This window comes from Ictalurus punctatus, chromosome 4 (genome assembly GCF_001660625.3).
Source record: "Ictalurus punctatus breed USDA103 chromosome 4, Coco_2.0, whole genome shotgun sequence".
Taxonomy (NCBI): Eukaryota; Metazoa; Chordata; class Actinopteri; order Siluriformes; family Ictaluridae; genus Ictalurus; species Ictalurus punctatus.
Genome location: NC_071284.1, coordinates 12,135,100 through 12,161,736, shown reverse-complemented (window position 1 = coordinate 12,161,736; position 26,637 = coordinate 12,135,100). Strand labels below are relative to the sequence as shown.

Sequence of the window (26,637 nt, the reverse complement as noted above, 5' to 3'; positions counted from 1 at the left end):
GTAAAGCATTAATACGGAAATCTTTCGAGTTAAAATGATGCGATGTTTAACAGCCATTCCTCTTCATCGCTCAGCTCACCAAATCAATTCACCTGCCTCACCACTCTGAGCAGCGAACTCAGTAAGGGACCCTCAATATCTTACAAACCAAAGTAAAAAACGTCAAAAACCGTAATGCAAGGCAAATCAGTCATCGCCATTCATATCGTCGGCAGTTGTAAGTTCCGAAAATGTAAAAAGTTTATTGTTTAAAAAATTATGTAATCGAAAGTATGTATTCGAGTTTATCGTTGCTTTTAATAATTAAATTTTTTTTTTAAATCGCCGTCAACCATCCCTTTAAAAACCTAAACTTTCGCGAGTATCCCTAAGCGCAACATTCACCAAACTGGAGGAAAAGTTTTCTAGAATATTCACGTCATTGTTTACACACAGAGCAATTTTACGAGCGGACGCTTCAGTCTTTAGACGTCACACGACTGTAAAAAGACTGTAAAAAGAAGAAACGTGATGAAATACACGTACGTGAGTACATTTATGTGACGGACCACTTGGTGCGTAGCTGTTTTAGTTCCGGGTGTGTATGTGAGTGTGTGCGTGTAGCTCCGTTTAGCTAGCTACCGTTAGTTAGTCTACAGCCGTAGGTGTGTCACTCCAACGTTACTTACCACCGAGCGCTTAAGTACAAAGTAGCCATTTATGCATCGTACCTGAGAGGAAGCTCCTTGACGAGGGAGAGAATGGCGGCAGCGTTACTGTCTGAGACGGAGATCCAGCACCGCTCTATGGCGGAAGAGGACCCGAACGGGAACGAGCACGGCGCGGCCGCCCGCAGTAGCGCACCCCGCTGGGGACCGCAGCACGCCGGGGCCCGCCAGCTCGCCCAGCTCTACTCCCCCGGTAAGCCATTAAGACACCCACTGCCACAACATACAGGAGATGTTTTCCCATTGAGCGTGTCGCTTAAACTCAACGCCAAATGTTAGCAATGATAAGGCCAAGCATGAGCACTGAGCAAACCGAGCTGTTATTGTACACTTTGCAGAGCGCACAGGTTAAGTTTTAGTTCAAGTTAATCTTATTTATACCGCGCGTTTAACAATAGAAATGTTCACAAAGCAGCTTTGTAGATTTATATTCACATTTCTAGCGAGCAAGCCAGAGGTGAGGAACAACTCCCTGAGGTAGAAACTCTGAGAGAAACCAAACTCAAAAGGGATTATACATCAAAAAGAGATTATAAAGCACTACTCCTCTCCAGCTTGTACTTTTGTAAACACAAAAAAGGTGTTGAAATGATGTCCAGTATGAGTGTATTGTGAATAATACGGCTGGGTATTGCGACCAATTTGTCGATTCGATTCTTATTTATTCTGTTCGATTTGATTATCAACGTTTCATTAAAAATGTTAGTTTTTCAGACATGGACTCCATGTTTTAATATAAATGCTGGTTTAATGCTGGTAACTGAAACCCTCCTACTTGGCTATATTACTGAAATACACATTTACATTAACAATAGGGTGCACACAGTTATGTTTAATACTTTTACTTTGAGTAACAAACATTGTAACAAGAAATCATCAATATGTGTAAAGCGCACACAAGGTAAGCACAAACTGCACACTGCATATTACTGTAAAAATAATAATGCTGTAAATGTGCAACAGTGAAATTCATTAACAACTTGAAACATGTTTAAGAAATAAAACCGTTTTCAAAATTCAAAACACGGAAGATGGCGACCTGTTGAAGACGAGAAGGACGAGAAGTGAAGGACGGATAATATTCACGTCCTCTCAAGTAAAGCACGAGTTAAGAATCGACTCGGGGATTTCCTGACGCGGTATCGTTTTGTTAAATTGAAGATGGATTAAAATCGGAGAATCGATTTTTTTTTTTACCCAGCCCTAGTGAATAAGTAAAGTCACAAAGTTCTTAGGTACAAAACTAGACTAAAGAAAAGGTGAGTGTTGGGTGTAAACTATTTTCAGGGAGTCTCCATGTGGGACCATCCACAACCATCTTCTGCTCGGAAGAACAAGATGCGAACAAGTACCAAGTGCCACAGAGGAATATTTGATGTCGCAGGTTAAGCTTTCACCCTGGTACTGACCTTGCAAGCCAAGGAGTTTATAACCTACACCACCTGTCACATTAGTGCATATGAAAACTTGCATATCTAAAACTTGTGTTCTAACGCAGCGTAAGATTTGTCAAGTTCTTAATGTTCTCAGAAATAATGTCACTAAACAGCTTGTTGCCTCTTCCTTTTCAGAACATAGCAAGACTCTCCGATTTTGTTAAATCGCACTTATTATGGTTTTGAAACAGGCCTAATTTTGTTTTAAAGGTCTCATGCAATAGATTTACATGCATCCAAGGTCAAAAAACACTTTAATGTGCTCATAATTTAAACTGCAGCAGTACCGTTTTCCCCCAGTGTCACAAACGACTCGATGAATGATCCGTTCTAAAGGATTCCTTCTAAACTCCTCCTTTCAGAGAGCATACTCTGCTCTGATTGGTCAGATGACCCAGTCTGTTGTAATTGGTCTACCACTGTCAGCGAGCAACCAATGAAGACCATAGGTGGGGCTTTTTGTTACAAACCTACGTAGGTTAGTGCAGGAAGTAAGTCTGGAATTACTAACGACTCGTTTCAGCTGTTTTGAATCGCTTCCTTCTTTTGGGAGTCAATAAGTCCGGTTGTCGTGCGCTTTGATTTTTGAAACTTTGTAGATGTTTTTACATTCACAGGCAGCTCTATAACACACTACATGAAAAGTAACGTTTTAAAAAAAAAAAACGCAATAGATGCACTTTAACTCTATTTTACTGCCAGGGAAGATGAGCAAAAAAGTTTTAATCCATGTTTCAAAGCTGAATCCACTTTGGGCTTGATGGAAAGCTCAGCTTTTTTGTCGCAGTGTCAGAGGATTAGTGATGGAAGGAAAACGTCCAGCTGACTTGATTAGAGAAGGCAGCTTTCACTGGATGTACGTAGACCCTGGACGCCTTCCTGTTGTGGCTGGAGGTGGTGGCTGATTTAAGTGCAGTTTAAAAAATAAAAGATCTGTTTAATTTGGAATGCTATTAGGGGCGATAATGATCACTCCATTTTGAGAGTGTTCATCTCCAGGCAGTGCAGCCAGTACATCAGGCATGTGCTGCCACTGGCAGGCCCTGTTAATTATTTGGGGAAGTGTGGGGTGGGCTAGTGGAGGGTTGTTTTGCAGGGTTAATATGTTAATGTGGTAATGCGTGTTGCTGTTGATGAGCGCACTGGGGGTGGAAATTTTGCATGAACGGAGTAACACCACCCCCTCGCCACTCTGAGGTGGATGTTTTAGATGGTTATTTATAGAAGTGATGCACTGTTATTAACATGCCACATTCAAACATGCTGTCCTTTTTCCGTCATTCATTCGTTTCTCCAAGCTGTAGTGCTGGCAGGGTTAATTAAGGATACGTGTCGGTTTGAACTTTGGCTTTGTTTCGGGATTTTTTTAGACTGCACCCTGAAACGCATTTCTGCAAAACACCTCTTTTAAACGGCTTTTGCAAACTGTATTAAAGGAGTCTTGTAAGCGTTTTCTTGATTTTTAAAAAACAAATTTTTATTCTAAATAATTGTTTTCCTGGGTATTGTTTTCTGTGATTATCTCTGTGTGAAATTCTATGTGCTGCTGTCTTGACAAGGTCTCCCTGGAAGAACAGATTTTTCTGGTTAAATAAAGGATAAATAAATGTTTATAATTAAACCTATGAGATGTGTATCATTTCTGGTGATAACTAGTTGGATCGCCGCTGTCTTTTAAATGCGGTTCATTTCATTAGGCGGACATCGCTAGCGCAGTTGCGATGGAGTTTATTAGGCGAACACGTTTCAGCATTCTTAAACAAATCGAGTCGTAACTTTCAAGTTTCCTTGTTTAAAATCAAAAGAGCAAGAGCTTCTTTGCTCACTCGTCATTTCCAGCGACGTTCAGCATCACATTAATGAGAAATCCAACACAGAAATGGTGGAGACACCAAATGTTGGCCTCTAAGCTCCAGGATACAGCTGCGTTCAGATTGCAATTTGTAATTCCCTGCTTCCATCGAATAAAAACCACTGAAAACGCCTCATCAACATGGAATAGTCTCCTCAACTACCAGTTCCTTCTCAGTTTGCGGAGTGACATAAAATGAACACGGCCGTGCACACTGCGAACGGTGTAAAGTACCCCTTCTCTACTTTTGAATTAGTTTTATAGTAGTATTTGTTCTGGATCAGTTAATGTACAGACACAGTACATTGTTAAATCTATAACCATGCTATCTATGGCCATACTAATCTCAGTTTTGAACCACTAATCACCAACAATAGTTATAAATTATACTTAAGCTGGTTAGTTTGTTGCAAACGCTGCTCATTATTGCCGGCTGTTGGTGCTGTCCAAAATGTTGCATGATTTTTTGAAAGTCACCAAAGTAGAACAGTACCAATAGCCACTCGTGTGTAACTGTAAAGTAGCTTTTAATGAGCTTTACATGCTCTGACAGCAAACATAAGGCACCAGTTTGTGCTGGCGTCCAGCTTGCAAATGACCACTTACAAGGCATCACAAACGCAGCATCAGCTAGTTAGCGATCCACAAGATGACAAGCACAATGGCACTGGCAGCAGTATTTGCATGAAATTTGAAGCTTTGGAACCTGATCTCTTTGAACAGTGTGTACAAAAAAAAAGGAGATGAGAGAGCTGGACGGACTAAAGCGCTGCTGCATCTCTCTCTCTTTAGGTAGAGATGAAGCAGGGGCTAAAACCCACAGGCACAATTATCAGCAGGCAGCCAAACAGCATTGTGGGTAATGGAGACAAAAACGTCAACTCAGAATTTCATTACAAAATGGACACCATTATAGATCATGTTGATTATCAAGATTAATGTGGAAGTTGTGCAGGGTGGGTTTTACCTTTTTAAGGCACCCCCGTTTTAGAGCCGAACCTTCCCATGTAAAGCATCAGGGTATTGTGCTACGTTGGTGTTAAAGTATTAAACATGGACGGTTCATTTCTGATTCCTCACAGTGCTTTGAGAGTTCTGGTCTTTGTCGAGACCAGAGGAAGGGAGCAGTCTGGACCACTGGAAGTTATATCAGCAGGTAGTTCAGACGTGGTGAGTGTGTGTTACCCGCATGAGAAGGCTCAGGGGTGAGATGGGATTGATTGAGGCTTTGTTCTGTTCTATGGCGTCTCCTCCTCATTACCGCTACCCCAGGAAAGTGGAACAGCTGGACGCCGCTTCCTGCCATATGTCTGCGTTTCATGCACAGCTGACTGCGCCTTACGCTTCTTTAGTCCACTTTACAGATTTAATATGAAGTAAACAAGAGTCCACAGACTACTTGCTGCTTCCTCAGGTTCCTCAGCGCGAAAGCTGGACACTATATAACTGGGCTCTTGGAGTCAGTGTATATAGTTGTATCCATAGATCACTTTCTATTAGTGCAAAAGGCCAGAATTCTTTACATTTGCTCCACATCCATGTTCACGTACCTTGACACTGTCCAGCAACAAGTTTGTTCCTTGTGAGAAGGGTGTAATTTATTCCTTTATATTTTAGACAACTGAGCTAACAATGTTATAATTATAAACGGAGCTAACTAATAGAGTGGGAGGGATTGGCCATGAGAGTCTGCTGGAGAGAAAGGCTTGGTCGGAATTTCGCGCGGGGGGGGGGGGGGGGGGAGTAGTTAATTGAGGTCTTTATACACATTTCTGCCTCCCTATAATCAAGTGGTTGTATCGGACACTGATTTACTAATGCCCGTGGAGCTGCAGCTTATCAGTTGTTTAAACACTGCAGTGTTTGTTTATGGCGAAGTCGAGATAAGACAACTGAATGTCAATATCGCACACGAGCGTGTTAATCTGCATCTCTTATCACTTGACTTGGAGAAACACTATTTTTATTCCCACATTTGATCATGAGCAGGAAATCATTTTTAAGCTACCGGTTGTCTATAAATGTGTTTCCCAGTACAGTAATCAGTCATTCAATAAATGAGTCATATGTTAAATAGTCATACATCAGGGTGAGTGACCTTAGGCCAACTGTCCATTATTAGCTGTGGTCATAAGACGGATTTGGCATAGTCTAAATGTAGTCTGTACTTCAGCCTGGTTTCAAACAGGCTTTCAGAAGAATCGGAAACATTTAGCAAAAGTGAGGCTGAAACAAAAGGTACAAAGTAGCAACAGTTTTATTTCTTGTTGATTTTATTGGAGGACCATTTCACCTTCCAGTGAATATATTCAATCTGTATCTTATGAAATCAGTGTTTAGGAGTTGCTTCTTGTGTTTTTTTTTTTGTTTGTTTTTTTTGGAAGACTTTAACTAAATATTTTAAAGTAGCTTGCACAGCTAAGGCAATTCAACTTCACTTCTTTTAATAAGGGACTATAATCGCAGTTTATTGAAAATAGGTTAGGTCAGAACACAAGCCAGACAGTTCAGCTTACCAGAACAAGCCCTGATACATTAGCCAGGGAAGATGTGGAGAGGAAGGAAAGATCCCCAGGAAAGATGTGCTGTTGTCTTTTTTTTTAAAAATCAGCTGATTTAAACCAGGAACCAGTGAAACAGAAAAGCATTGAGTCAAAAAATAGAGATTTTTTTTTTTCAGAAAGAAAAGAACTGTTTGCCATTTGTTTACAGGTTTCTTTCTCAGATGAACAGGAAAGTCCGGGTGTAAAAAAAAAAAAAAAAGATTATGGCATGTGCTGATTGTAGAGACTGGCGAGTAAAATCCACCACATCCTTCAGTTTGAGTTGCATTCTCTTTAACAGAACTTTCCTGGCAAATATGAAGGCTCAAAATCTGAGTACTGCAGATTCCACTAGCATTACATGACATTCCTTGCTTCCAAAAGTCCATGCAAGTGACTAACATGACTGGATGGCATAAAGGTTGCTTTTAATGTTTAACCATAAGTGATTAGTTTATGGCTGTAAATAGAACATTTCTGGTAGTTTTGTTTAATAGTGAATGAGTTTAATAGAAAATCGAATCTATGGAAATCTGTGAGAACCTTTCTGACTTCTATCCATCCATTTTCTGCACCGCTTATCCTGCATAGGGTCGCGAGGAGCCTGGAGCCTATCCCAGGGGGCACACTGGACGGGGTGCCAACCCATTGCGGGGCATAATTGCACACACATGCTCTCTCAGCCATTCACACACTACAGACAATTTAGGGATATGCCAATCAGCCTAAAATGCATGTCTTTGGACGGGGTGAGGAAAGTGGAGTACCTGCAAGAAACCTCCGAAGCACCCCCACGTACACTGGGCGGTGGCAGGAATCAAAACCCCAACCCTGTAGGTGTGAGGCAACCGTGATAACACTAAGCCACTGTGCTTCCAATCCCTGGCTTGATGAGCTGCCTTCTTGTCAAATAATTTACACAAATGCATGTGATTGGCCACAACAGAAGATTTACTGCAGAAGCCAAGCAGGTTCCAGTTTAAACATCACGAGTCCCTGAACTAAAGGCTTCTTTTTTTCATATGTTTATCGATCTGCCACATTACTTTTTTTTGAGTACTCAGTTGGTCCGCTGAAATACTTTTCTAAATCTTGACCGTGACCGCTGCAATAACGTCTTGGGTACTGTGTGAGAAAACTATGTATTGTCTTCCTCAGATGAGAAACTCCATTTAGTGCTGTTTTCTACCTGCTCCCCTGCAAGTAGCCATGCAAACCCTGCTACTGTTCTGTAAAACCATGAATGTCCCAGGTTGCACAAGTCACAGGGTCACAGGTTATGGAAAGTTTCCTCTTCACGGTCATTGCTATTATTTTGGCTGCAAGCAATAAGCTACTAGAAAAGATGGAAAAGGCTGAGCTTTTGTGGTTCTGAACTGAAGTTCTGTTTCTTGAACTGTGGGAATGCGCTCCAGGATGTGTTACAGCTGTGGCCAGACTGAGCATAAGGCTATAGAACGTGACACCACGCCTGTCATCTAAACCCAGTCTGATCTTGAGTGTGGAACTTTTGCCCCACCACATGTGTGGATTATTTTTTCTCCAGGAATTAGATAGATTTTTAGGCATGAGGGTGACCTGTTGCTTTGTTGAAAGCAGATTAATAAGCTGCACAGGCAACAGTGTTCATATTTCAACCGTACAAAGTTATGGTTGTCCAAATACTTTTTAGTTCCTCACAAAAGCAAAGTCGGACTGTGAGCCGAGTTAGGTAGCGAGTGCCTTCAAGAGCTATATGATACGGATTTTAGTTACAGTCAGGTGTATAACTCACGTTTGCGTTACTCAGTCAAGCACATCAACCAGCTGAAGCACATTCTAATTCAGCTCTGCCCCTCCGCGTCAGCACTAGAGCGAGGTCTCTTGCATCCCCTCCCCTTTCTGTTTTGCATGTGTGATGTAGACTCGGCCAAGGCTGTCTGAGCTGATGATAAATAATTTAACCCCCCTCCTTTCATCCAGACCTGCACAGCACACGTAGGCCACCTCTGGATTCCTGGCCTCAAGGTCAGTAGGTTAGGGGTTCAGGACTCAGCCGGGTGCTTACCTCACCTCTTGTAGACCTGACCTGACTTGGTAACTCGGGCAACCTTGGCCAGTAGATGTGGGCGATATGAGACAAATCATATCCTGATACTTGAAGATATTACAATGTTCAGTATCATGATATATAGTCCCCTCCAAATGTATTGGAACAGCAAGGCCAGTTCGATTGTTTTTGCTGTACACTGAAGACATTTGGGTTTGAGATCAAAAGATGAATATGTATAGACGATCAATCAGAATTTAAGTTTTAATTTCCTGTTATTTACACACACGTGTGTGACAACATAGAACATGGCACCTTCAGTGGCAGACCACCCAATTTTTTAGGCGAGCAAAAATATTGGAACAGATAGTGTTAAAGTAAATAACACTTAATAAGCCAGTGATCCACTGACATCACCAATCTGTTGCATTCTTTGTTTGTGATCCTTTTCAAGAAGCTGTATCACAGCTTCTCTCACTTATTGTTTGTTCTGGGGGATTTCTCCATTCACTCTCTTCTTCAGGTGGTGAAGTGCTGCTCATTTGGGTTAAGGGCTGGTGATTGACTTGGCCAATCTAAAACCTTTCACATTCTCCCCCGTGATGAAGTCCTTTGTGGTGTTGGCAGTGTTTTTTGGGTCATTTTCTTGCTGCATGATGAAGTTCCTTCCAAATAGATTGGATGCCTTTCTCTGTAAATTGAAGATGAGTTGCTTCCGTAAATTTCTGAATTCCTCCTGCTGCTACCATCATGAGTTACATGATCAATAAAGATTAAGGAGTCTGTTCCAAAAGCAACCGTGCTAGCCCATGCCATGACACTACCTCCATCGTGCTTGAATGTTTTGGATCATGAGCAGATCCTTTTTTCCACTGCATTTTTGGTCTTTCCGTCACTTTGGTAGCGGTTAATCTTGGTTCCAAAACTTTTGTGGCTCCTCTCTGCTCATTTTCATCTGTAATCCCAAGGCAGGTTGATGTTATAACCAAATAGAAAACAAACAAGCAAAATTGTCATTACACAAATACAAAACTGTCATACCAGAATCTCTACAAATGCTCACAATTTTGATTCGACTGCAACCACATTTTCAACTTTCTAGAGAAGCCACAACGACTTCTCTTCCATTCTTCCGATTCTTACTGATGAGTGTTTTTGCATCGTGTGCTATGGCCTCTAAATTTTATTCGAACATTTGATTGTGATACTTTCAACCATTTAACCCATTTACTGATGTCCTTCACAGCTCTTACAATGTTTGTCATATTGTTAGTACACCAGTGGTTTTTCTATTGATCAGGACATGCCGTATTGTTGTATTGGCTATTCCCCCATCCTTATGCAATACCTCTTTTCTCAGCTTCACAATGGCTTCTTCCTTTTCTCCTATAGAGAGCTCTCTGGTCTTCATGTTGGTTTATCCTTATTTTAACAACAAATGCTGTCTTTACAGGTGAAACCCAGGCTTTAACCAAGAGTACACATTCAGAGCTATACATTGTTTAAACAGTCAATCTATCAGGGCACTGGTATCCATCAACCTTTCAGGGCACTTTCCCATATTTTGGAATACTTGAACAATGGGTCTGTTCAAACAAAAGGTGCCATGTCCTAAGTCTTTCAACACGTCTAGATGTGAATATCAGGAAATGCAGGCTGAAATTCTGATCTCTCATCTCAGGTTTATATTTTGATCTCGCATCCTAATGTCTTCAGTTTATAGCAAAAACAAAGGAATTGGCCTCGCTGTTCCAATAATTTTGGAGGGGGCGGTATAGGTTTGCTAATAACTGGCCAGCCAACAGTAATGTTACATGGGAAAAAATATTTTTTATAGGTATATTTAATATCAATATAAAAAAATCTTTAAAACTGAGAAGGAGGTGAATTAGGAATGTACATGTAAAACATTTTAAATCAGACTTTGAAAACAAAGGCAATTATGTAAGCACCAAAGAAGCCGAATGCATTAAGATATCAAACCTATACACATCATCATGCATTTAAACATTCATTTAAAGTCACAAACACATTAGTCAGGATATCGGTCTGTATATAGGTGCAAGAGATTTCTGAGTAAAAGGATCCTGTGTGTGTGTGTGTGTGTGTGTGTGTGTGTGTGTGTGTGTGTGTGTGTGTGTGTGTGCGCGCGCACACACACACAGAGAGAGAGAGAGAGAGAGAGAGAGAGAGAGAGAGAGAGAGAAAGAGAGAAAGAAGCCAAGACAGCTAAACACATTAGGCCTGAAACCACACAGCCTGTTATTAATATTTGATGGAGCGCTGTATTGGTGCTTCCAGGAACTTCAGGTGACTTTGTGACAGTTGGGGATGGTGGCTGTCGGAAACCTGTATAATTACGATTCTCTGAATTCCATTTCTGAGCTTTTTACTCCCTGTGCGTTCTTCAATCAACTCTGTATTTAGTACCACGTTCTTAGTGAAGTGGTCCCGCTGTTATTTTATTTATTTATTAATATGTAAAAATCCACTCCACTGTTCATTTTTAATCACACACTCCCATCACATCGCATTATCTCCGATACAAATTCGATTCTGATGGTCAGGAGGTCTGCTTTATAAGAGAGGAAAACAAGCTGGAGGCAAAGCAGTAAAGAGATGCACTTTTGATTAAAAGACATGATTTCACTGCTGAGTGTTTTGGCTGCATCTTAGGCTGCACCAGTTACTTTCTAGCCAGTACTTTTTGTCTTTTTTAATTTTTTCTATGGTCAGTTACTTCATTAGTGGACAGTTTTGCACAGCAAATGGCAAATTCAAAAGCAGGAACAATCTTTGTTTCAAGGTTGTTGTTTTTTTAAAGCACTCACCTCTGTGGGGTTGAATCACACATGACTGCGAGTGTTCATTAGATCCCAATTTACCCTATAGCTGCTTAAGTTGACCATGTCAGGGAATCAAGGTTTATTCAAGCTGCGTTCATGCCATCGTATTTTATTCATTATTATTTGTCCGTGGTTTTAAACTATATGTAACTACAGGCACTATACACTTTATTAGCAACAACTTTGCACCTGCTCATTAATGAAATTTCCTATCAGCAATAATCTGAGGCTACAGTGGGCCCAGGCTCACTAAAACCGGACAGTTGAAGAAGGAAAAGACCAAGTGATGGTTTTCACCTTCAGTTAGCTTGAGATCACTGGAGCTTCAGGCTACGTCTACATTAATCCAGATAAATTTGAATACCCACCTTTTTCTATGTTTTGGCCTTCCTACCACACTGATATGACGTTTTTGTCCAGTGAAAATGGAGATTTTCAAAAATGGCGTTTTCAAATTGTAGTGTGAACTGAGAAAAACGGAGATATTCAAAAATGGTGACGTGTTTTTAAGTCATGTGATGCAGTGAACAATTTAACTGGAAACAAACAAGATGGTGGACATTGTTGTGCCGGCTATCCAGTTTGATAGCGTTGTTCAAGATTAATGTCACTTTGTACAACCTTCATATTGAATTTTTCAATAAACACCTGACTGAAATGACGCAGGCCAAAGCTTCTTATGTTTTTACACGTGCGCATTAGAGTGACGCAAGTTTTCAGACAATTCAATGTGTGCAATTTTTGGGAAAAGTTTGAAACCACTAGTGTAGATGGAGAGCGTTTTAAAAGGAAAATGCTGTTTTCACATGTAACCGGATATAATGTGGATATAGCCTCAGCCTTCTGCTGTTGTAGCCCCTCCACCATATGGTTTGACATGTTGTGCATCCCGAGATGTTTTACTGCTCACTATAACTGTAAAGACTGGTAATCTTTTCAATTATGCAGCCTTCGTGTCAACTCAAACCTCTCTGGCTATTCTCCTCTGAGCGCTCTCATCAACAAGGGGTTTCCACCGACAGAACTGCTGCTACACGATGGGATGATTTTGAATAATGGGATGGATGAGCAGGTATACAGGTGCTAATGAAGATCAATGAATGAATACTTCATATCTTTCATTTGGATTGATTGATGGGACTTTTTTTTTTCTTTCTTTCTTTTCTAAAAAGACAAACTCAGTTTACTTATGTGCCCTGCGATGGACTGGCACCCTGTCCAGGGTGTACCCCGCCTTGTGCCCGATGCTCCCTGGGATTGGCTCCAGGTTCCCCCGTGACCCTGAAGAAGGAGTAAGTGGTAGAAGATGGATGGATGGAGTTTACTTATGGTCAATGTCAATAAATGGATATTCTCCAGTTTGTTTGTTTTTTTACAGTATTATGCATATAAATGTGCAGAAGAGCTTATAAGTGACTAACGTTTATTGGCATTGACCTTTTTAAAGTGTTTGCTTGTTTAGTTGAATGTTTCTGCATTCTTCCACATTGCCCCCAGTGTTACTGTTATAGGGTCCAGATCCAACATGACCCTGATCATAATAAAGTGGTCACCGAAAATGAATATATTTTTGTGGGTGTTTTTATTTGTGTTTATGGTGTGTGATGCAGTATGCTTAACTGCAACAGCGAACACTTGTAATAGGTCCATGAGTACCATGAGTGCAAAAAAGAAAAAGCACATTTACAGTTTTCTGATTGTGATGTTTTGTACCATGGAAAAGCGGTTTGTCACTTGAACTCTCTTCATGTCTCTGTTTCTCCCAGAGTATGTTCTCTGTGGTAAGATGACAGTTGTGTGGTGTTTAATCCTGTGCACGCTGTACACTACGACAAATCCTGCCATTTCTCTGTAATCTTGTCATTGAGACTGGCTTTCCACACAGACCAGGCTCCCTTTTGTTTAGCAGATCAGGTAACATTCAAAATTTATACAGCAGACACAAACTGTGTCTGTGCGTACGTCCCAGGTTGAGTTGTCCACTGAGATCAGATGAAAGCATCAGGGCATGTGACTGATCCATTTGTGCTAATCAAGGGAATTCTTACCTCCCTCCCTTTCTTTGTGAATCTCTCTCTCTCTCTCACTTCAGAATCTCTTCCTGACCCACTTTCTCTATGTCCTCACCCAAGTCCCATTTGAAGACAGACCTAATGAGATCTGGCCAGGGGAAATGCATGTGTCTCTCTACATTCTACAAATGCTTCACATTTTCCACACCGTAATCCACAGCATATTTTTTTTGCTCACATGTGGATGTCCTGCCATTTCCAAGGCGGTGAAGTGGTGAGAGAACGGCTCATTTATGGCATGTTGGCAGGCTTGAAGGCTGCTATTCTGGGCCTTTGAGGCGCCTATTGTTCCACCTCTCTGGAGGAGGTAAGAGCTGCTCTTTCAGAGGCACGGCTGTGCCGAGAACGCGGACCACCAGCGCTCCATCAGGAGAAAGGCGTCCTTTGTTGGCTCGGGACAGAGACAGTGCCAGACACACATCTCGACACTGTTCAAAGAACACCTCCCTTTTCACACTGGCTGACTTCTGCTGGCGTGACAGCTGAGAAACTAACAGCACACGCCCAAAGCAGGACAGCACTACACAAGCTCAAAGATGGGGTTTATTCTTTTGGCCAGCAGGTGCAATTGTTCAACATTTTTAAAATAATCCACAGGTGCAGAAAGGAGTGTAGTTGTAAGTCAGAATTTCACCAGTAAGCATTTAACCCAAGTGTATGTAGACTATAGAACGAAGTTGTTGTTGTTGTTGTTGTTGTTGTTGTTGTTGTTTTTTTAATGGAGTATTTTCCAGAGTTTTAGCATGCCAGTTTGTATGGATGGTGGAGGTGGGGTCAGTGTTCGGTGAGAAAGATACGATTCCGATCATCGTTGGGAGCGGATACCACAACACTTATCTACTCGGGCAAAGACACCAGATATGTGTTTGTCAATCAAAACAATTGCTTTCAAGACCAAAAGCTACAAGCCTTTAATATGTTCACTGCAAACTAAAGTCTCACCTGATGATGAAAACAAGATAAAAGGGCGCATTTAATAAGAATTGTTTCATTTATGACATAGGCCTGTCGAACCAAGCGCCATAAGCACATGCAGCTGACTCCAATCGGCCCACTGGGCTGTTAAGGTTAACACTGACATGAGATGTATATCGCTTGTGAGGATCAATGAGGTAATGTTATTTTTCAGGAAGTGGTTTATGTGGGTGTATCTCTTTTTGGTATTTACAGACACACATAGCATGTTTCCAAGTAAGATATTAAGCAACAGAATCTCACATCCTCACCGAACAATAATGGCTAGTTATCTAGCACAATAAATTCTTTCATGTTGGTCATGTTTCCAGAAGCTTTCAGACCACTACTGTCAAATGTAGTCAGTGGCTTATTGTGGTTGTTCTAGCCATCTTCGCAGGTTCTGCAAGCTTTTGATACTTACTATGCTCAGTTGCATGATGTATTCTGAAGTGCTGTATTGTATTAGAGGTGTTAATATTAGTCACTACAAACGTTTCAATGTTTTTTCTGCAATCTTTTCAGGTAGCATTGGCTTGGTTTCCGAGAGATGTTTTCCATTTTCCCTTCAGTGCACACAATTTGGCTCACACTTTGCGTTATTGTTGGACCCGCTGTATCGGCCAGGTTGCTGATCACATATTAGGCTATGGCCGATCAACCGTTCCATCCCCTTTTCCTGCAGATTTCCTGCCAATCACCACCCACTAACTGGTTCTTCCCGATCACATGATAGCTGGAATAGTCTCACTATATGTGAATGGTTGGTTCCTTTAACAAAAGAGAGATAAGGGGGCAGTATGCACCGGCTGAGGGGAGAGCCGGCTGAAGGAGGAGGCCATGTTTCACTCTGCTGTAGGAGGCTGCAGATGTTAAGTGGGTGAGAGTGTGAGCAGGAACACCATTAGCATTTACAGGGTGTTGTTTGGCACTCGAGCCACCCCTCTGTGTCGAATCAGGCATTGTTGATTAATTTCAGCCTATTAGCACACCCCTCCTCCCCATCCTCCTGCCTCTCTTCACCCCTCCCAGGTTAATTCCCCACGCCAGCGAGCAGCGAAGGGGGCCATGGGTGTGAGCGATCATCGCAGGGGTTTGCTGGCGAGCACATCGTTGTCAAGAGTGTATTAATGAGTGTGAGGCTCGGCTCCCGCGGCCAGGGCCACGGCAGCGATGCCGGCTCTGCTGAGGCCTGGCCTAGTTTCTGCCCTCGCCGGGGAGCACAAGTATCCAACGACTGATGCTGATCACCTGACAGCGGCCCCACTGCTGCACATGTTCATGTGTTTGTGTGTGCAGGAGACGAATGGCAAGTACGAGCGCGGCTAAATGGCTCTCTGGTTTCATTTCCTGTCTGTGAATAAGTGTCGAAGGAAGAGTGTTGAATAGAGTGTTGGATAGTGTTGAATCTCATCAGCTCTTTTTTCCTTGTAGTAGTTTCCCTGTAAGCATCAATTGGCCAAACTGGACAGATGTGATGTTACGCTTGGACAGTCTGCAGGGTGTTTTATAACAATAATAATGACGCTCAAGGAACCTTGAACTTTTCTTTTTAAGTGGCAAGTGCCTTTTGCATTTAATATAAATTACAAAATGACATTCAAATAAAGTCTTGCAAGTCCATTGTATATCAAATCTCAGTTAAACCTATAGCCAGAGAAACTGCTCAAACACCAGAACGTACACTGCTAACTTTATTTAGCTAACTAGTTGACTAGCATCTCCTATCTATACTATATGGCCAAAAGTTTGTGGACACCTGACCGTCATAGCCGTATGTACTTATTGAACATCCTATACAAGATTTAGTCCCCCTTTGCTGTTATATTAACCTCCACTCTTCTAGGAAGGCTTCCTACTAGATTTTGGAGAGTGGCTGTGGGGATTTGCCCATTCAGCCACAAGAGCATTCGTGAGGTTGGGCACTGATGTTGGGTGAGGAGGCCTGGAACACATTCAGCATACCAATTCATCCCAGAGGTGTTCATTGGGGTCGAGGTCAGGGCTCTGTGCAAGTCACTTGAGTTCTTCTACTCCAGCCTTGCCAAACCATGGATGCCACTTTGTGCACAGGGGCATTGTCATGCTGGAACATGTTTGGGCCTCTTGGTTCCAGTGAAGGGAAATTCTAATGCTACACCATACAAAGACATTATATACAATTCTGTGCTTCCAACTTTGTGGCAACAGTTTGTAGCAACAGAACCACGTATGGGTGTGATGGTCAGGGTTCCACATACAGTTGTCCATATAGTGAAATTTATTTATTTATTTATTTATTTATTTTTTAAATTAATCTTCTTGGTCTTTAAAGCATTCAAAGAAAGTGTCATCAAACTCTGTTTAACACTTTTTTTTGGTTTATTTTACTATTTTGTGGACAGTTTGTTAGCTAAATTATATATCGTGATACACATCATGTATCATAGAAATGTCCTCAAGTATCATATGATATTTTTGTCATGTCATAGCCAAGTCCTAGTAAGTACCTGACATGACTGTCACTGATGGGCTGCGTGAATCTGGCCTCGAAAGAAATGAGACTAAACGACACTTCATAACATTTTGTGTATTTTTCATTCCAACCATCGGTGGTGCTGCTGTGCTTCATTCCACAAAATTCCCAAATAATAGACATCAGTAAACAGGAAATCAACTGATGTGCATGCCCAAAAAAATTACAAAACCTTTTAATCTTTGAAAGAGAGGAGTGGCTCGGCTCTGCTAGCCCATTTACCCCATCCGCCCCTAGTCAGAAGTATTTTGGTCACTTTTCCAGAAAACACTTGTCTGGCCATGCATGTGTCTGACATGACTTAACTGTGATTGTGATTATGGTGGCATGGACCAGTAGAATTGTCAAGTTGAAACCTTTTAATTCCACGATAATCTGTGAAACCAGCATAGCCCTAATAAAAATGGAAGTGCCTAGCTGTGTAAAAATAGATTTAACATTAAGATTTTACAAAGCAAATTTTCATGCTTTGTATGATTATACTTACAAATGGTATGTCCTTTTTATTTTCGTCTCCTGGAAAATAGCCATTGGGGATATGAAGTGTCCATTGTGACAGATATTATGCAAATATTGTTGGACTTTTTTTTTTGTGCTCCACCCTTCAGCAATAACAGGAAAGGTGTGGTTGTGTACAGAGTGTGATCTGTGATGATGATTAGGTCAGCTTTGTGCTCCCTTGCAAACTCGCGCTTGGTTTTTTCTCAGCTCAGTAGTGAGCAAGGTTTGTTTCACTTTTTAGCATCAGGAGGACACACAGCAGCACCATCAGCTCAGTCGGGGTTAGCTGAGGCGAGTATTTACTCAGGTGTCAGGTGTTCATCTGAACCAGGCGTTACATGGAAGACCTTTTAACATGTAATAACTGCACACAGTGAGGGACACCTGCTTCAGTATTAGGTTCTAGAGACTTTGCTGTAAGGTGATCATAGATGTTGTGTGGTCGTGTGTGTGTGTGTACTGATAAGTGCGTGTAATATCTGTAGCCTGGTCTATGGAGTGGGTGCTCAGTGTAAGCCAGCTTGGTGAAATTCTATAAATAACAGTCATCAATATCCTGTTCTCAACCTGCTCGAGCTCTGCGCTCTCTCAAGGCGGAGTCTCTAATGGTATTAAATTTTCAGAAGAGCTGACTCCACTGTGCCACTTTAGAAGAGAGAGAGGACAGAAGAAGAGTGGTGGGAGAAGAAAAAATAGTTTTCTGTCGTTAATGACTGAATATGCAAACTAATGAAAATGGAGATGATGTGCAGGATGAAGAGATGGGCCTGATGTCTGGTGGCCAGGGCTGGATAGAGTGAATAATGTAGTAGCACTTTAGTCATTCTCTCTCTCTTTCTCTCTCTCTCTCTCTCTCTCTCTCTCTCTCTCTCTCTCTCTCTCTCTCTCTCTCAAACCAATGACCAATATCAGGTGCACAATTCTCCCAAGGTTATTGAACCTTTTATGGTATTAAAGAGTTCTGGAACAATCCAGAACAAGATCTATATGGTACCATAACACTCCTAATAACTCGTTTCCGTCGTCGATGTTTTAAATCCGCATCTGAAGTGTCCTGCTCTATGCAGAGTGTAGTTTCATGTGTCAAACACAAACACCACGAGGCATCATTGCTATCTTTTATTTCACCTCTAGAGGCCGTTCTCGTACTGTGTAATGACCACAGACCTTTCTCAGCCACTCGGGCAACCGATGTAACCGGTAAAAACTGTGTGGGTTTTTGCAGATAACCCGTAGTCCCAGCAATCGGTTATTGGTGCCGATTAATCAAACCATTACACAAAACCAATCAATCGGTCAACATGTAGTACTGAAAGGAAATTCTCTTATACCATGTACTCTCTTATATTATTAACTGCTATCAAATACCTATGATGAATGTATTCATTTAATTACTTCTTTAAATAAGCTGATCAACTGCTGTCCTTGATTATATTATGTATTTCCGTGTCAACATGACACAAGACTTATTTTGTATTATGACTATGTGCTGTGTGTGTTGTTTAAATCTGTCTGACACCTGGACCAGTAGAAACCGTCCCCGCACTGCTTCTAATCAATGTGTATAAATACTCTTGTTTCGCATGAAATAAGCGAGAAGTCTCTGTGAACATTCATATGTGTCAGTGTGTGTGTTCATTCGGACTCTCCAGGCGCACCTGACTCTTTGTGGTAAACCACACTTTCGAAAAGTTAATAGAAGTTAACGGTAAAAAAGGCTGTAAGGCATGACGGACGATCTGACGGGCATAATCTGAGATTCCTGGGATACATGGAAATCCAACAAGTACCTGCACAGGTTCTTGGTTAGTTTTTCCACCGCACCAAAGAGAATGTGACTATGATGTCAAATAAGAGGTGATACAGCAGTTAGTATACGCAGCATGGTGAATAGGTGTGTTATATGTTCATGGTATGATAACTTACAAATAATCTACAAGTCACAGATCCACGTATTAAGACAGTGGTGAAAATAAAAGGAAAAATGTATTCTTTGAGTTTTTTTGTATAAAAGTGTTTTTGCACATCCTTGTGTATGTATGCGTGATATATATATCTATCTATCTATCCACACTTTAATCAAACCTTTTTTTTCCCAAACTATATGCACTCATGGAAACTGTATGTGTGCTGTTTCTAGGAAAACGGCTACAGGAGTGGGTCTGTGTAATTTTGTGCCTCTCACTCTTCGCGGTCAACTTCTTCTTCCTCGTCATCAACTTCTCCACAGTGCCCATCTACAGAATCATTTTTGGCATTGGTAAGCTGCTAGCTTTGTATTTATCTTGGTATTGTTTGTGTGATAATTGAGTGATACAGATTACTGTCCGAACACGTTGAATGCTCTGATCATTTAGCTGAAGAATGTACACTTTGGATTCATCCAAATGTGTTGCGTCTTTCAAGACTCTTCTATTTACACGTATTTAGTTTTACATAACGTCTTTAGTTAACCTTGTTAGCAGATGCTCTTTTTTTTTTTTTTTTTTTTTTTTTTTTTTTTTTTAAGAAGAGACAATGCAGTTTTGAGCATAATTATCTATTGTTTTAATCGACTGAACATAATCCACATACAAAATGCATATTAAATACAATTTCATGTCGAAAAGTTTACTTTAACTAATTATACCAACAATTAAACAACTGCTTGTTAGCTGTTAGTGCTATTATGTGCATACAGACATGTTACTTGTACATGCTTAAATAATTTGCACTTAAATAATGTTGAGAGATTATAGAGGATATATTATATTATATTATAATCGAATAATATATTCCAGATAATATAATGCAGAAATTAGTCATTTGTTCTTTTTGTGATCTTTCATGTTTGTTTCTAGTTAAATCTGGAATATTAGTCTGACTGCCATTTTTCCCTTGTATGGCACACCCATTATTTGTTTTCCTCTCCCTGTAAACACTTAAGGGGGGGTAGGGAGATGTTCAATTAGAAAATATTTTTAGATGATAATTTTATGGAAAAATATTTTTATCACTGAGTTCACTGTTTTCAAAACCCTTCACACAATTGGCACACCTGTACTCGATGTGGACCAAACTGTGAATTGTTTTCTCACTGATTTGACACATAAATACACACAGATATTAACAGATATAAATGATTTCAATAAATGTAAACAATTATTGCACCCAAGCTCTACAACTGTTTGTTTTTATTTTTTATTTTTTTATCCCCCTAAACAGCCTAAGCAGCTTAAACTGTTAAGATTGTAGTGGGTAAAGGAACCAAAAGCAAACGTTACCGTGGATGTTCTGGGTGGGAGAGATTTTTACTTCAGTGTATACAGAAATATTAATAAATAATATTTAGTAATAACTGCTACAATATAAATCCTAAATCAGGCCATTGTGTTGTCTTAGGGCCTGATTTCATTATTGCCATTTCCTCATGAGGTAATGTAATTGCCCAATCCTGGGTCTTTGTACATGTGTCCTCAGGTTAACTTTGGATTTTTACCCCGTTTTCTCCCAATTTGGTGCCAATTTGCCAATTCCCACTCCACCCTAGCTGTGCGACATAAGACACTGACCACTTCATTTGAACATCTGTAAACATTCTCATTTATGCAATTATCCATCAGATGATCATGTGACAGTAGTACAGTGCATAAAATCATGCAGATACAGGCCAGCTGAGCTAGTGTGTGTATTTCAGAAACACGGAATGGTGCAAAAACAAACAGAGACGGGCGGAGATACCTTTTTCATCTGAACATTACTGGGACCTGAATGTTCACTTCCAACCCTGGGAAGCCGCTAGCACAGCCAGTCACCCCTCAGATCAGTCATCACCGGACTGAGAAATATGACTGAAGAAATGGATGAAATGCATGGGCTTCTAACTAAGCTCAAGATTTATTCCTTCTCCCACTACATTTTCAGCAGTCCCTACCAGTGAGTGTGTCTGACCTGTAGGTAATCATGCTACTTTTCAGAATATTCCAGTCATCTGCAGTACTTGGTTGCATGGCCATTGGAAACAGAAGAGGGCCTCAAATACATGTAATTTAATTAAGGTGAACTGTACACAATTATTTTACTGAACAGTCACATCTCCCTGTTCTTAAAGCTGCAGTACTGAATATACGGTCATTAACAAATAAGTATTTTTGTAATTAGCCAACTTATTGAAAAACATAAGCTGGATTTTCTTTTCCTGACAGAAACATGGCTTGACAGACCCCAGGGTTAAAATTCTTCTGTGTCCGTAGAATGAATAAGAAGGGTGGGGGTGTTTCCTGTCTATGCCGTCATATTTTGTTGCAAACAGACATTTCTGGGGAAATTGTAAAATTTTGAGTGCAGTGCATCTCGAGGGTGAGCAATCTGTTATTGTATTAGTTATCGATCACCCTCATTGACTTGACTTAAAGGATTTCGGGGAACTGTTTTCTAGGACATTAACTCATATTCATAGTCGGTTAATTACCAGTGATTTCAACATCCATATTGATGTAATCTCTGATCCATCGACTGTCAGCTTCACAGGTTTACTAAACTCTTTTGGCATTATGCAGCATGTATCTGGCCCCACACACAAACATGATCATACACTGGATCTATTAATGAACCAAAGATAGCCGACAGTGTCATTTCTGACCACTTTTGTGTCTTTCCGCATGTACTAACACTGTACGACTAATAAGACGACCGTCACTAAGCGCTGTCTCACTGCTGATACAGCTGTGACCTTCATGGAGCTCAGATCATCTCTCTCCCCCGTCTTTCACTCCCTTCCTTAGACATTCTAGTGGAGAGCTTTAGTGTCAGGCTGACCAAATGTATCAACTCTGTTTCCTCTTTAAAAACAAAAACGGTCTCTGGGATAATTACAGCTGCCCCTTGGAGAAATAGAAATAGTACCTCCATTGTAAGACTAAGAAGTGAAGAACGGCAATGGAAGCAATCAAAGCCTTTTGGTTCACCAAGCTATCTATAAATACAACTTGAAAATACTTAATGAAATGAGGTCTGCTAGGAAATCTTACTTTTCAAGTTTAATTGACAGCCACAAACCACAACCCCATGTTCCTATTCTCCACCATAGATAGGTGGCCAAAACCCTCACCTCAAATATCAGACCTTTTCACAACTGAAAACTGCAATGGGTTTGCAGTTTATTCAGCAATAAAATTGCTGTCATAAGGCAAAACATATTCTGCACTTGTCCTGCTGGTATGTTCTCTAACTCTCCAACTATTGCTGTTAAATGTAATCTATCCTCTTTCTCAGCGGTCAGCCCTTACACGCTTGCCCTGGTTAGATCACCTATGAATCCTTCTAGGTGCTCTCTTGCCCCATTACCCACCAGCTTTCTTAAGTTGGTTTTAAGTTCATAATTAGCAGACATCATGATCATTTTTTAATCTCTCCCTCCAGCAAGGAATTTTTCCACGCATCTTTAAGACCGCTATTGTTGGGCCTATGTCGAAGAGAAATGATCTTGATTCTTCTGTGCTCAGTAACTACAGACCTATCTCTAATCTTCCATTTCTTGGCAAAATAATTGAAAAAGTTGTGTCCATACAGCTCAATAACTATCTCAACATCAATAATCTTAATGAGACCTTTCCATCTGGCTTTCGGTCCAAAGATAGCACAGAAACTGCTCCTCTAAAAGTTTTAAATGATCTGCAACAAAATAAGTTCTCTGGTAATCTGTCCATTCTAGTTCTTGTAGATCTCAGTGCTGCCTTTGACCCAGTCGACCATGGGATTCTGCTTGACCGACTGCAAAACTGGTTTGGCTCATCAGGCCTAGTCCTAGAATGGTTTAGATCATACATAAGTATCAGGGATTACTATGTTGCACTGGCTACACACACCAACAAAAAACATGCGGTATCTTGGTGTTCCCCATGGCTCAATTTTGGGTCCTTTTGTTATTTTAGCTTGTATATGCTGCCATTTAGCTTGTGTAATTAATCAATATAACATCTCCTTCCATCACACAACTCTATCTCTCACTTGCACCAGAGGCCCACAAGTCGATTAGCACCCTTGTAAACTACATAGAGAGCATAAACTTGTGGATGTCACAGAACTTTCTGCAGCTAAATTAAGAAAAGGCAGAGGTACTTATTATCGGAAATGATGCAAAGAGAAAGTTAATTATGCCATATCGAGACTCCTTGTCTCTCAAGGCTAATAACTGCGTTAAGAATTTAGGGATCATGTTTGATGGTGATCTCAATTTAAAAAAAAACCAAAACATATTAGCAATGTTTGTAAAACAGCATATTATCACCTTCGTAACATCTCTAAAGTAGGTGATATTCTCTCCCCCACAGATAATGAGAAACTCATGCATGCATTTGTCACACCTAGACTCGTCTACTGCAACAGTGTTTTGGTTGGCTTCCCAAAGAGCTCCATTAAACACTTAGAAAGAGTTCAGAATGCAGCTGCAAAAATTCTGACCCGTACTAGACTGAATCATATCACTCCGGTACTTAAATCCCTTCACTGGCTGTCTGTGTCTTACAGAATTGATTTTAAAATCCTGCTATTAATAGATCACTTGGGTCATCCAACTGCAACCTGCCGGTTGCACCCAAAACGCGGCTGAAAAGCGGGAGTATGCCTTTTTTCATTAATGGCCAAAACTGTGGAACTCTCTCCCTGACAATCTATGTGAAGTTGATTCAATTAGCATTTTATCTTATAGCGCATTTGTTTACTAGGGCCTTTCCTCAAACCAGTTAATTTTCCATATTTTTTTTATGTTCTTTTATTTATTCCATTTTATTTGCTTAGCCTTTTATTTTGTTTATTTATTTAATTTGATTTCTTGCTACTGATTTTATTTTCCGGTATGTCTTCTGTAAAGCACTTTGTAAACATTGTTTTAAAAAGTACTATATAAATAAAGCTTTGCTTACTTTTTAATGGAGCGAGGTCAGAAGTGAATGGCCAGACTGGTTCAAGCTGACAAGAAGTCTGCGATAACTCGAATAACAACGCTTTACATCCATGATGAGCAGAAAGGCATTGAAGGAAGCACGGTAGATCGAACCTTGAGGTGGTGTGGCTACAACAGTCGAAGACTACATTGGCTTCCACTCCTGCCAGCCAAGAACCGGAATCCAAGGCTACCATGGGGCTCACCGAAACTGGGAAGTTGAAGAATGGTCAAACGTCGCCTTGTGTTCAAGTCGGTCATCAGAACAAAGCATTTCTGCCTGCAGAACTGCACTCACTGGATGTGTTTTGTTTTTTGCACCACTCTGTGTAAACTGTAGAGGTGTGTGTGTGTGTGTGTGTGTGTGTGAGAAAATCCCAGAAGATCAGCAGTTTCTGAAATACTCAGACTATCCCTTCTGGTACACAATTTTCCCAATTCCGATGTTAAACGTAAAATTAGCTGAAACTCTTAACCTGTATCTGCATGATTTTATGCTGTTGCCACATGATTAGCTGACTGGGTAATTGCATGAACGTGCAGGTTTTCAGGCATTCCTAATGGTCAGTGAGTCTATATAGTTAAGATGAGTCATCTGTAATCTTGTTCCTTGGAAGAAAACTCATTCTGGCGTTTTGAATGCGAAGTCTAAGATGAGTTTGTGGCAGTTGTAATAATGCGTTTCGGGCAATAACGATTATGATGAACTAGGCTCGCTGCGATAGTCGGTGTTACACGGTGTTCAGCCGCACACCAATTACATCACTTCCCCCTCAGCTGCACTGACCCCCCACTGTCGTTTTGCTTATTTATAATAATAATAAATATCGTTTAGTTCAGTTAGAGAACGGACGCTACAGTTAAAAACTGAACGTGTCTGCTCAATTCTGCATGATTCAGAGTCGCAGTACAGATCAGCAGGAGTCAGATTTCATTTGTCACGTGACCAGAGTGAGGCGAGCTGACTGACAAGAGAATGGCAGAAGATTTGGTATCAAAGCGAAATGTAAAAGCACCTAATATTTTGGATTTGTTGTCGTGTTCTTCATTAAGAATAATAATTAAACCCACCGCCCCCCAAATTGCCGCTAATGCGAAAGTGAAATGCGCACAACCACACGGGCATTTATAAGTGATGGGAAAATAGTCACTGGTGTTGTCACACTTCGATTAACCGATGGGAAAATTTCCTCACCGTGAAATCCCTATGACAAACTAATTACAAACCAATAATGCCTGTTATTAATTGTAAAAACCGTCAAGTCTTACTGATGTAAAACTGAACGCAGGAAGTGGACTACAGAAACTGTGGTATTAGTTGTGCACATTCTATAATGTGTTCATTGACCACATATTTCAGGAGAAAGACAAAAGTCTAACTGAAACCTCTGTGCATAGCTGTATAATCGCTATATAAATCCAGGTTTTGGTAAACCACTATGATGCCTGTTGATTATTTTTAACTTCTTTTATTATCAACAACACAATCATTTGTTTTTTAAATTTGTTATTTTCTGTTTCTACAGTTTAATTATAGTAGTTGATTGATTTTTAAGGTTCCTGCTAAGACAGTAATTGTTTCAGGCATGTTTTTTTTTACCTTGTAGTTTTTCAATTAAATTTAATCGCACAGAAAATGTAATAGTACTAATTATTTTATTTTTTAAAAGTGACAGATGGGGTTTTTTTTGTTTTTGTTTAAGGTCCAGTTCTGGTTTAGTCTTTTTGCTGCAGTGTTAGATTTCAGCATAATACAGCCCTCTTTCAGGTTGAGTTTGACCTTGACACAAGAACAGACTGTTTTGTTCAGTAGAATTGAGTTTATATAATAACTGCTGTCTGTTTTCCTTTCTCGTGCCTCAGTGGCCGGTATCTTGACTGCAGACTTTGCCTCTGGAGTGGTACATTGGGGAGCTGACACCTGGGGCTCTGTGGACATCCCTATCATTGGGAAGGTGAGCATGTGATACTGAAATGACTCTCTGGGAGGCCAAAACTGTTCCAGTAGTCAGCCTTATAAGATTTGTAACGGACATAAGTACTGAAGCTTCACTACTTTATATTACTTTGATTTCCGGTTAAATTGGTTATGGCTTTTTGAATTATTATTGACAGTAAGTGAGAGTATAGCATGTGGCTTGCAAGTTTCAATATGGCATATACCAGTGGGTGCTCAAGTGGAAAAAGTCGAGTGTTGTCGGCTTCAAGGGAGAGTTGACTTTACTAATAATGTCCACAGAGTCCTTCTATTTGTATTTCA

At 40.6% G+C, this 26,637-nt stretch overlaps 1 protein-coding gene across 1 annotated transcript in view; it reads left to right on the top strand.

The window, feature by feature from the left end:
• The first annotated feature begins 365 nt into the window (after positions 1–365).
• si:ch211-212o1.2 (TMEM189_B_dmain domain-containing protein) overlaps positions 366–26,637 on the top strand; it is a 42,647-nt gene continuing 16,375 nt past the window's right edge. The window contains exons 1-3 of the mRNA XM_017465853.3: positions 366–900; positions 19,596–19,715; positions 26,241–26,332. Of these exons, the coding sequence (XP_017321342.1) occupies positions 741–900; positions 19,596–19,715; positions 26,241–26,332 (372 nt within the window). The 5' untranslated portion in view covers positions 366–740. The remainder of the gene's footprint in view (positions 901–19,595; positions 19,716–26,240; positions 26,333–26,637) is intronic.